The 12,434-nt window shown below is 38.1% G+C and overlaps 1 protein-coding gene across 3 annotated transcripts in view; it reads right to left on the bottom strand.

The window, feature by feature from the left end:
• The window catches only part of PIGN (phosphatidylinositol glycan anchor biosynthesis class N), a 99,028-nt gene that overhangs the window by 15,255 nt on the left and 71,339 nt on the right, over positions 1–12,434 (bottom strand). For all 3 annotated transcript variants that reach the window (XM_086899155.1, XM_086899164.1, XM_086899168.1), the window contains 4 exons: positions 10,990–11,098; positions 7,328–7,430; positions 4,898–5,000; positions 2,649–2,735 (listed from right to left, as the gene is read on the bottom strand). In XM_086899155.1, coding sequence (XP_086755281.1) covers positions 2,649–2,735; positions 4,898–5,000; positions 7,328–7,430; positions 10,990–11,098 — 402 coding nt within the window. The remainder of the gene's footprint in view (positions 1–2,648; positions 2,736–4,897; positions 5,001–7,327; positions 7,431–10,989; positions 11,099–12,434) is intronic.

The raw sequence follows: 12,434 nt of genomic DNA on the forward strand, positions 1-12,434 counted from the left end.
ACTGTTACAAGTTTAGAGTGCATTAAGAAATCCAAAGTATTTCCTAGCTCTACTCTAGATTTCACACACAACTGCATCAATTTTAAAATACATACTGCCTAGGTAAGGTTTTAGAGTCTGTCTTGAGGCCCCTGTAAGAAAGCTGCAGGTGGCTTTTTGTGTCCCTGCCTAGCAAGATAGAAACATCCCTGGGCCACAAATCCAGCTGTGCATTAAAACACATGCTTTTGCAGAAAGTAATGACACATGCATGTGTTCTGCACGCCAAAAGAGATGGCTTTATTGAGGAACTGACCATGGTAGAAGAGGTAGTTGCTCTTAAAAAAGGCTAGAGGTTCCTATGCTATCCTTACTATAGATTCTTTTCCCCAAAGAATATGCTGAGTCTACCCATGGCAGAATGTGACTCCCATTTTCTTCCTTACCTGAGGGAGGATGACTCCAGCAGTATCTGTACAGCTAGGAGTTTTTTGATAAACCCTACCTTTTTCATCTAGATAAAACACTTGCTACTACATGAGCCCATGAAAGATATTTTTTTTGCTCTTGAGCTCATAAGAGCCCATCATAGCTGACAGCGCTCCAGCTGAAGAATGGTTTTTAACTTATTTTGCATAAGGCAGAGGGTCATAAGTCAGTGAGGATGGGCTGCTGTTGCCAGAGCTCCCTTTGGTCCTTTTGCTCCTGTTATCGCTCCTGCTATTTAAGTCTCTCCATAAACAATTTGTTACCAACTGTTCAGTAGAATCATTGGGATTCTGCATGCAATATTTGGGAAGGATTAGGTCAGCATAACTGAAGAAATCAGGCTTCCCAAGAGTATCACAATTTCGAGTTTAGTAACGCAACACTCTAACAGCCTAGCGCAGTTCTGCTGGTTGAGATTTATAAGAACAGGTCTGCAATAAAACAAAAAAGAAAATGCCAGTAACACATAGGTCTAATAAAAATGCTAAGCATGAGCAATCTGAATCTTTTCCTCAAAGACCAGGCTCTGTGATTTCTCAGCAGATGCCAGCTACTGGGCCTGATACAGGAGCCTTGGGACAACGTTAAGACATACAGTTCACAGGGTCATAGTTGCAGTATGACTGCTCTAGCAAAAGAGGTTTCTCCTCTAATATCACTATTTCTAAACATTAAACAGCATCTAAATTAAAAAAAAAAGAAGTCACAGCGTGCTTTGAGCAGGCAAAGGAGATCTGCAAATTGGTTATTTTTTCAGCAGCTGAGAAAAACACATTCAAGTGTTTCAGATTAAAGTGGTATTCACTTGTAGGGCAGTGTGAGGAGCAGAAAAGGCCTTGACTCTGTGCAAGCACCGTATTATCAATACTGTTGTCATCACAAATGCAAAACATAGCCTCACAGTAGCTACTCTGATGAAAATTAACTCCAGCCAAAACCAGCACAGCTACATTCCAGTGTTAAAGTAGTACTATGCTGGAGCTTCAAAAAATACAGTTAGATTAGTTGATTTTTTTTTTTTTTTTACCAGTATTTAGCAACTGACAGACAGCAGTAGCTTTACTAAAGTTGGCACATTTTTTGTTAAAATAGCAAACGGAATTGATGCATTTATTGCAAGGTGTCTCAGCTCTTCTTAGGTATACTAAAGCAAAGACAAACATCAAACACCTAGCAAATCATTTCACCTTCTCTCTTAGCATTAATCTGCCTTCTTAAATTGGTATCTTAAGTTACACTTTCCCTGCTGCAGGCTCCCAATGTCTAACAACACAGTTCCAAATTCCAAAAGCGTGGACCCTGTGACTGTGACCCACCCTCTCAGATCTGGTTATCTGACGAACTATAAAGTCTGTTTCTGTAGGAACCAGTACTGAGACAACTTCTCCCCAGATACAGTAACTCACCTGCAGGAAACACCCCTATGTTCTAGACTGGCTCACTTTCTCTCCCACTTGCTCATCCATCATCCTTGCTGCCAAATATCTCCCACTTAATTGCAGTCCCACAATGAAAGAGAAAAATGGCAGTGTTATCAATATACTGTATTGAAAAAAACCCCACAAATCAGCTGCAGTATCAGTTAGAGGAATGCAAACTGACTGCTATGTTAGTGAACAAATAGCTCTTCCCTCCTAAGACCATATCATTTCTAACAGCAAAATTCACTTATGATATAAATAATTGTAGGCCAGATTCTAGGAATATGTTTCACTTTGAGCTTGCAGGAACTGTCCTTCTTGTTTCATCTGTCTGCTACCTAACATCTGCTTCCTAACACGCTGCCATGCTCTAAAAATGAGGATAACTTTAATATCACCTGTTTCAACTGGTTTGTGAAGGTGAGCAAGTTCTCTCCAGCCAAAATGTAATCAAACAAAACCAAACTGAAAACAGAAGAAAATTTACCTCAGCTGCAATGGTTATAAGTGGGCAAGGAGCCAGATTCTAAATCAGTGCATTTTTAACTAGTTGATAAAATGCATACTGTACAACACCATTGCGTTTTGAGCAATAAGAGCCAAATCATCTTTACCAACTTCGGTTCTCGGTGAGCACCAGGCTACAGATTTTGACTGCAGGTTCTTTTGAAAAAGGTTTTGAACAACCTTTTTGCAGGTTGTTTTGAAACAAACCCTTTTTTTGCCTTTTTTGGAGTGCAGCAACCAGCCAAAGGATACAAAGAAGAAGGACCTCCGGACATCATCCAGGTGGAGCTGTCGAAACTGAGTTATATCCATAGCACAGGTGAAGTTGAAAACAGCAAGCTGGAAAGACAGCAAAAGGAATCAATACCAAACATCAGCTAAAGGACTTTGCTAGAACCACTGTACTTTTACTGACACGAATGAGAAAGAAACCTACTTCCCTATGACCCATTATTAGAGTATTATAATAAGGACTGCAAACCATGTTTTCATTACACTTTAATGAATTAATGAATCTGTCAGAAAGACTGTACAAGTGAGGTGATCAAATGAACAGTGAAGCTTCCATTGTTATCTACACTAAAAATGAACTTCCATGCCTTAGACTTATAATCATCTTTTTTCATCAGAAATATTCCTCCTACACACATTCACTTTCACTGCTCACATGAGCATACGGATAAAGATCCTCAGAAATAAAAGACTGCAATTATCCTCATTTGACTTATTTTGTGAGTGAAAATAGTAAAATAATCTCCATCTCTTTTACTCAGTCCTCAGCACAATATCACTTGACTTGAAGAGAAATTATCTTCATGGAATTTAAGAGGTCAGTGAACTCCTTTACATAGGGAAAAAGAAAAAAAACAAGTAACAGACATTCAAGACTGATAACATTTTAATTTAAAATAATCTCTCTGCATCAGAGAATTGAGCTGCATTCTCCCATACAAGATTTACTTTGCAGCATACATTAACAGGCATTCTAGGGATGATATTTTCTAATGTAAAAACAGGAAGCAGGGGTATTCCATTATTCCTTTCACTTAAACCAAAAGTTTCAAGTGAATGTTGACATACAGTGAGTGACAACTTAAAACATAATTATAGCCTACCTTTACCTTCTTTTTATTTGCATGATGTGATTAATAAAGCATTCATCACTGTTTAATACTACTTTAATAGAACTTTATTTCACAATGAGGAGCACACCAGACTAACAGCAAACAGGCAAGCATCACAGTTGTCTTGTAACAAGATGCAAAAGATGGAGTGGTTCTAGAGTGGAAGAGAAAATACATCCCACAGACGCTAAACATCTTCAGTTGCAATTGTGGCATCACACTAATTACAATTTTGATATTCAGATTCCATCCCTATTGCTTCAGATGCTACAAAAAACAATCACACAAATTATCATAAAGGTAGCATAAATAGAAAGTGATTTATGTTTCCATTTCTGTTTTTTAGCCTTGAATTGGTAAAGCCTGCTCTCTCAAGTTTCAAAACTGTCTCCCTTGCACGAGCATCACAAAACCACACTATGTGTCAGGTTCACTCTGATGACTGTCTTGGCTCAGGTTTCAACCTCCAGGACTTCTCCCTAATTTTTATAAGTTGCAAAAGGAAGGAAAGATGTGTACCAACACTTCTCTTCAAGTGACTCTGGCCACTCCCACGCATGTGTAGCCAGGAGGGTTCACCTGGGAGAAGCTAGCGAGATCTGTGGTGCACACCCACCTGGCTCCCAGGACCCAAACCACTGTAACCGGCACTTGGGATCTGACCAAAACAGTGGCACAGCCACAGTTTGTTCAACCCTAGACCTAACCTAAGAGCTAAGTAGCAGTGTGAGCAGCATGGCCTTTGCAAATTGTTGACAATACACTAAATTTTAAGGTGGAAGAAGTTGCATTGATTACAAAATTCCCTTTTCTCCTCCAGGCAAATCTGAGACTTTTAAGTTCCAAGTTGGTCTCTAGTTCCTTGTCAGTCTAAACAGAAATAAGTCTCTATCCTTGAACAAAGAGAGGATAAGTCAAACTAAGATTTCTAATATTTCCTATGGATCTTTTCAGAAATCAAATAATTTCTTTTCAGCCTCTCACTCGTGAGTCCACGATCAAACCAAAAAACATACAGTGACACTGTACTTACCCTGAAGAGTTACTGTACCTTTCTGCTGAATTGCCACTACACTTGACAGAGACAGCTCTGTAGCTTACAGACCACACCACTGCCTCTTACTAAGTCAAACTGTCTTCCTGGATTCCTAGAAATGGCTCTGATGTGCAATATCTTCGATAACATGAATTACAAATCTTACTTACAAGGTCATATTCCTAGTTCATGAAACAGCTAATACCGGCTTCCCAAACTGAAAAGAAATGCTAAGAGCTGCTCTCTGAAAACCACTCAGAATATTTATTAAATCCTCAGAGAAACAACAACAAAAAAATAAAGCTCTTAATTAAATAGATGTATCTGTCAAGAGCTGGTACCTTTGGTTTGAGTGAAAGACCATAGTGCTGCAGTGCTTCTTGTTCCATATTTATCCACACAAACATCAAACCAAACAGTGCCAGTGGAAAGAGAGCTTCATATCTGAAAAGTAACGTAATAATCACAGTAAGTGCAGTTGCTGAAAACTAATTGACATCAAATACTGACATGTTTCTTTTCTTTTTTCTTCACACAAAAGATATACCAAGACCTGGTGGCATTCTCACTCTTCTTTCCCCATTTCCAAACACCCACAGTTGGTTGAATTTTAAAGCCATAAAGTAGTTAAATGGCAAAAGTAGGAGAAACGGAATTTGCTTCAGCTTTGTCACGTTTTGCATTTTTTTGTTCAATGGCTGCCACAATGCTGGAGGAGTGCCTTTTTTAATTTTAACAAAATTGGAATAAAGAAACAGGAAAAAACCCCCACATTTAAAATTAATTTTCTGCAAAATGGAGTATTTTTCAATGAGAGCAATTTGGAGCTGAGGGGCTACAGTTCAACTTAAACAGCAGCTAGAGACTGTGTCTCTTTAGGACCTAATCACACAAACTCATCATGGTGATCTCAGTTTAGTTCTAAGGAAAGAGACATCTGTATAATAAAAGCAGCATTACATTTCATTTTAGTGAAATGTTCTTTTCTTCACTGTATTCCAATACTTCACAATAGCAGCATCAAGTCACACTCTAACCATGGCCACTAAGCTGCTCTAGCTACACCCCCTATCTCTGAGGAGAACTCCTGGCTCCTACAGCACTCAAATTCCAAAGTATGAGTGTATTTATGTGAGAGATTAATACCTCCAGAAGACATAAGGGTGTAGACTGAAACTGGATAACATTTAGTTTCTCCAGTTGCACTTCATGGTACCTCCCAGGCTTTTTTCTTTCAGGATAAAATTATAATACTGATACTGACTGTAATACTGATATTGACAAGACTGTAAATGTTTCCCTTTTTATTTTTTCCTTCTTAGACAAACCTCTTTCTCTAAAAAATAAGGAAATCATTGCAGTCAATCTAGGTATTGTTGGGCTACAAAGCAGTTTCAAACTGGAACAAAAAAATTTGAAAATACATTTCCACGTTAATTATCAGAACGACAGGCAGTTAAACATGAAGACAAAATAGTTACATTGTCAGTAACAGTAACACTACAGACCTTATAATGGTCTGCACTTGCCTACAGATTAAATGCCTTCAGCAGAATTGGTGACAAGTGGTTGTATGCAACCATGCTCTTCAGCTGGCTTCCGTATTTCCACTTAACTGCCCCTAGAAAGGGGCTGCAATTACCCAGGCAATGTGCTGGGTTATCAGTACATGATAGAAGAGTGCACTGAGGAGAGAAACACTGGACACTTGGGGCACCAGTGCCTGGGGTTTTGTTTTCTCTTTTAAGAGTTGTTCCAAAATTTTTTCATCTATTTGGACATTGTAGGAAGGCAGCAGAGAGCTGTCAGCATTTATGTGGTCTGGTGCAGGGCCAAAATTAGAAAGAGTGAGATTGCCAGCCTCAGAGAAAAACATCCATGCTTTATCCAGTAGCTAGCACAGGCTAAGAAGGCTGAGTGTAAGAATGTATGTGCAGTCAGGAGTAACATTAGGATCAAAATCTTAATGGGGAAGTGGGAGGAAGGGAAGGTAGAAGACTGGGAAAAAAAAAAAAGAGATGTTTCAACTAAAATGAGAGTATCCACAGGAGGCAGCTATTGCAAAATGTCTGCTGCAAGATGTTTTATTCCACTTAATTTTCCAGTGTAATTAAATCCAGAGGATAAGTGGGAGGGGAGGCGGAAAGAACAGTTCCTATACTCCCCATTAATTATGCTCTTAAGAGCTACCAAGTCTGAGTAAAAATAAAGGGCTGGCTGACATAGTATTCTCTTCATTTAAAACATCAGAGGAATTGACTTTTATTCAAAAAGAAGCAAGGTCTAGTCTTTATGGGAAACAACATCCCTTTGAAAAAAAAGAAATACTTGCACAAAATTCTCTCAAAATACAATTTTCCCTCATTTTAGGACTACCTGTTTCCTGGCACACATCATTTAAGCTATAACCAGTGCTGAGCAGCTGTGAGAGATGCTATTTCCTTTTTTCTGCGAGCAGAAAAGCACACGTCAAAACTACAAAAGGCATAAACTAAACCAGACTTTCTTATTTTGGTGCAAGATTGTTTGAACACACAGCCTTCCAGCCACTGCCTTGTCTAGTTAAAAGGAATGTCAACAAACTGTGTTTATAATACAAGGAAGAACATGAAAGTTCCCCTAAAATTTTATTTAGTAAACTAAACAAGGAGATAAATGCTGGAAGCATATATTACACCTTTAACAGAAATGTGCATGAGATGAAGCAGTTTCACATACAGTCCTGGATTTTCGTATGTAAAACCAACTCAAATAGAGTAAGAATGAAGTACCCTGTGCTGAGGAGCAGGTAGGTGGACATCAGGGAGAGCAATATGCTGAACAGTCTCTCAAAGAGAAATGTGGGGCTCAGTAGCAGCAACACTGGGGAAGAAACTGCAATAATAATAAGAGATCTGTCAGTCACAACATACAAAATATTTCATCTTCAGAAAACAAGATAAAATGTCAAGATTTGAGGAAAGTTATGTACAGGAATTCAATACAGATAATATATGACGCTCTATTTTCAGAACTTCCTTTTGCTAGAGAAAATCCAATGTTTGGAATGTTTCACATTCATCAAAAGTAATTTCAGTTCTGTATCATTTAAATTCCCCGTCTTTCTACATCACAGCCTTTATAATTTCTCATGAACTAATGTTAATAAGTCTTTAAGATTATGCAGAAGCACAACCTTACAACCCAATCAAACTTGACTGTTTAATACTACTCTGAAAACCACTTAGCATGGCCCTGAGGACATCTGGTAACTCAAAGACTGCAGTGACAAAGCCGCTGCTCCAATGGATTGGAACCATAGAAAGGCTCGGGTTGGAATGCACCTTAAAGATCACTTTGTTCCAACCCCCCTGCCATGGGCAGGAACACCTTCCACTAGGACCAGGTTGCTCAGAGCCCCATCCAACCTGGCCTTCTATCCTTTGTAATTAGATTAGGAATTGGGCTCCTGCGAAAGTGAGTAACGAGGAAGAAAAACAGGAAAGATGGCCAATGATTGAAGAAGAGAAAGGAAGAAGGACAAGCATTGCTGTGACTTAATCTTTAAACATGATTTTTTTTTTAATATGAAAATTGCATGCTTACAAAAAAGTATGCTGACAAATAACATTCATGTGATTCTTCATTGCAGTATAGTAGCTTCACATTACTCAATCTTTCAAAGGTTGCATCAACAGTAAGTCAAAATTAATAATCACTCTAAGAGACACAAAACTATAAGATATTACAGAACATGCTCGCTGTGATTATCGTCATTGCATACATTGGTATTTACAGTAAACATATCAATGAATGAGAGGTGAGGACTCTAAGTCCTGTGAGTCAGGATGTTTTATTTCCTGGCTTTCAGCCTGGGCCACTGCTACATTTACAGAATAAGTGACTTCAAGGGGCTCCGAGAAGGTCCAATTCAAGTAGGAACTCCAGGGACCTTACTGAAAGTCAGAACAGTTGGAAATAAATTCAGCATGGCAACTGGCCTCTGTGTGTGGCACTGAACCTATCAGATGTGTATCACTCTGAGTGCAATCATAGATGAGAACAGATGAGTGGCTAATAGGTGATAATTAGTCTCTCTCTTCCATATCTGATGTGATATAATAATATAAATAAATAAATAATACAATAATAAAAAGACCTGTAGGTTTCTGGCTGACCTACACAAACCTCTGCATATGACCCCCATATGCTGTTGTGATTCCAAGTTCCTCAAAATTTGGCAAGTGGCTATGATAAATTTCCACAGATGAAAATTTTAAGACATAGTATACATTCATTTAGAAATATCTGGTAATATTAAGATGGTTCTGAAGAGCATGGGAAGCAAGATGAATTAATGTTACACCTCCTGGTTTTGCCTCTATGTTTGCAGTTAAGTTATGAACCATAGAGTGTTACAGCTAAAGTCACCTGGGCACAAGCCTGAAGGAACCCAGCCATCACTAATTCATTTGCCTGGCTCCTCAAACACCAGTCTTTCTCAAAAAAAACCAAAAAGGTAGGTCAGAAAAAAAGGTAGGTCAAATTTAAAATTTAAACAGTTAGGTTTCATATTAATCAGGATAAATAGCTGAGAAGGGGGGGTAAAAGTTCCCTAGAAAACTTCAGAAGTATTATTATTATCCTGACGCAATAATGAAACAGTATTATTATGCACAAATACTGATAACTGTGTGTTTCTAGTTTTATAAATACACAGATATACAAAATGAGAGTTCAGTACCAGTACCATTCTTTCACAACTGAGCAAAAAGACAAAGAGGAGTTGGACCACTTGCAATCCCACTAACATTGGAAAAGCTTCAGTAGAGTTTGGTACCTTAATTCTTATGGTATCCCATTTGTGGTACACACTGGCAACAAGGCAGGTGCCAGTTCTGGTTATGGTCATGACAAGTCATTTCTCTTCAAGAGGAGTATTGAGGACATATTGGATGCCTTAGTGTTTTACCTGCTTATTTCTGTGTTTAATTATGGAAAGCAGTTTCAGCAAGTACACAAAGCTCCTATCTTGTATATCATATTCACTTAGAATGATTATTTCCAGTCTGAAAGACTTTGCTAAAATATTCAATACTACTGTGGCAGCAAGTAGACATTTTGAGTACCAGTGAGTTTGCTTCACGGTTAGCTTTATTTTTATCATCACCCACAACAAAGAGAATTTCTAATATACTTTTTCCTCATAACTCTAAACCTCTTTGACTGCCTGAATCATCTCTTGGATGAAAAATGTTTCTCTTTCATCCTTACACAGGAGAGAAATATAACCTTTACACTCAATTCCTGCTCCAGTAAGCCAAGCAGGACTTCATCGATTTCATTGACTTTACAACTGCAAGAAATTCATCCACACAGAGATCCCCATTTAGCTTAGCAGGCTACAAAGAGTTAGGGGAGCATGATGGAAAAGAAAATGCTCTGAAGAAAAATACATTACTAAGAAAGCATTGCTCACACACACTGATCACAATCACTGAACTTAATCTTGAATCCATTTGCTCAAGCAGAAGTAGGATTGCTAAAACTGACAAGATCTGCTTAAGTTAAAACACTGCCACCAGTACAGGAATATACAAGACAACCAGCAAGTAGGTAACATGGGCCACAGTTCTTCCATAAAGCTATGCTTAAATTCCTGATCTCGACTTGTAGCAAAAAGCTGCTATCAAATTTTATATGGGATATGTTTAGCTCTAAAAGAAATCCCACATTTCAGCTCACTCAGGGATAAACAATGCTTAACATTTTCTAATGGAGCCCTATAGAAATTATTTTTATTTTATAGCGGAAATATCAAAGTTATTGCTTCACTGCATTCCAGAACTCCACTAACAATTCCATTTCACACTAAGATTTTTCAGTGGTAAAAAATTAATAGATTTGCAAATTACTTTTATTTTTTTAATAATTAGATACTAACAGATATCAAACATACACTATCATCATTATTTCACAGGTATTTTGCAAGGCTGCTCTCAAAATCACTTCCACATCCCAAGGGTCACTGCCATCTGCTGCAGTTTCAAGTTTACATTGAATTACAGCAACAACCTTGGGTCATTTCCCTATGCTCAACTGGACTGATAGCAGAACATATCAGATCACCCATATCTGTCTCCAAGTGAAACAGAAAGGGAATTTATGCTGTTATATCCCTAAAAGTGGTCTTCAAAATATTCAGAACTCTCAAAATAAAAGATAAAGCTATTTATAAATCAAAGGTATTTGCATTTTACCACAAACTTACAAAGGAATAGTATTTTAGAAGACTTTTTTCAAAACTCACTTAGGACAGCAAACATACAGAAGAATTATCAGCAGTCAGATAAAAGAAAATAAGACGCTAATGAAAAAGTGACATAATCCCCCACCCAACCCCAGACTCCACAAACTGCCAGCATAGAAATTTGAGAGGGAAGATTTTTCTTACCTAGCGTCATCCAGCTAATAATTTGATTCATTACAGGTAATCCCTGTTTGATCTTAAGACTGTCATGGGTACTGCTCACAACATATGTCGAAAGTGCAACACTGAACATCTAGAAAAAAGAAATTGGGCAATGAAACACAAAATTAATGTATGGATGTTCGCCATCCTTACTAAATATGCTTTAGAGTTGTATAAACACCTCATCTGAATCACTGTAAGAGCAGGAAGTCAATGACAGTGTCAAAATTTGTAACTTTTTATAACTTACAATTACCAGCTTTTCAAAACTTCTCTCTAGATTACTTTTTATTAGCAGTCTTATTATTTATTTGTGCTGTTTTAAAATAGTATACACAAGTAACCTGGACCACTGATTTGACATGATATGCTCTTTGTCAAGAGTAACTATTTAAACACTCCTGCAAAGCACAGAAAACACACACTCCCCGAGTCCTTCAAGGGGCTCTTGTTCTCAAACAGCAGCCACAAAGAACAAGCAGAGCCTTTGGCTTTGCTGCAGAATCAGGTACAGGGAGAAGGGGAAGGCTCCTGTAAGGAAAGAAGTAGCAGCAGAACAAACTGGAGGTGGCTCTTAAGAGATGGAAAGAAGTTGTGGGTTTTTTTGCCCCACAACAGAATTGACTGAACCACCTCAAGCAGAGCCCTCTGCCTTGCAGAAGCAGAGAAACTGAAGAGGCTTTTTCTTTGACTAATTCAAGAGACACCATTCAGTCATCAAGTATGTGCAGAAAACCTTTTGAAAATTACCCCATGACTCAGTTATTTTTGAAAGGTGAAAATTATCCATGAAAATGCTTGAGCCAAGTTTTCAATTACTGCTATTTATTCACAACTCTGTAGTTCCACTAAAAGGCAAATCAAGCATGCACAGTACTTTGCAAACATGTGCTTTAAAACTGCATTACAAGATGTAATTGCAGTTGTGGCTTTTTAGAGCACAGCAACTACACCATTCACATCCATCACTTTGTACCATATGAATAGCTGCTATTTCCCTTGTAGACTGCAGTGATACCTAGTGGGATCAGCCCAGAGGATACATTTAGCATCAGCATTCTTTTTTGACAAGTTTCACAGGTGCCCAGTATCTGCTACTTCTATTTAATTTCAGCCCACAAGAACATGTACCTCATATTTCTCTGTGACATCAAAAAACATGGGCAAAACATTAGGCATCCAAAAGCTCAAGGAATAGGACCTTGTAGACCTCTGATGTTTATTTTGGACACCTGGCTGTATTCATGCCCTTTGATATATCTTATAAAGTTCTTTTTAGTGTCATAAACTCTGGTAATTCCTCTGATATCCCCTAGACACTGATGGTCACTTTGCACTGACTTTGTGTCACACTCCATATATCCTGTGCCTTGGAAGACTTGTGATGGCCTAGGAACATTAGTAAGCACAGTGTACTGCTGCTAAAT

The sequence above is a fragment of the Cyanistes caeruleus genome, chromosome 1 (genome assembly GCF_971803275.1).
Source record: "Cyanistes caeruleus chromosome 1, bCyaCae1.hap1.1, whole genome shotgun sequence".
Taxonomy (NCBI): Eukaryota; Metazoa; Chordata; class Aves; order Passeriformes; family Paridae; genus Cyanistes; species Cyanistes caeruleus.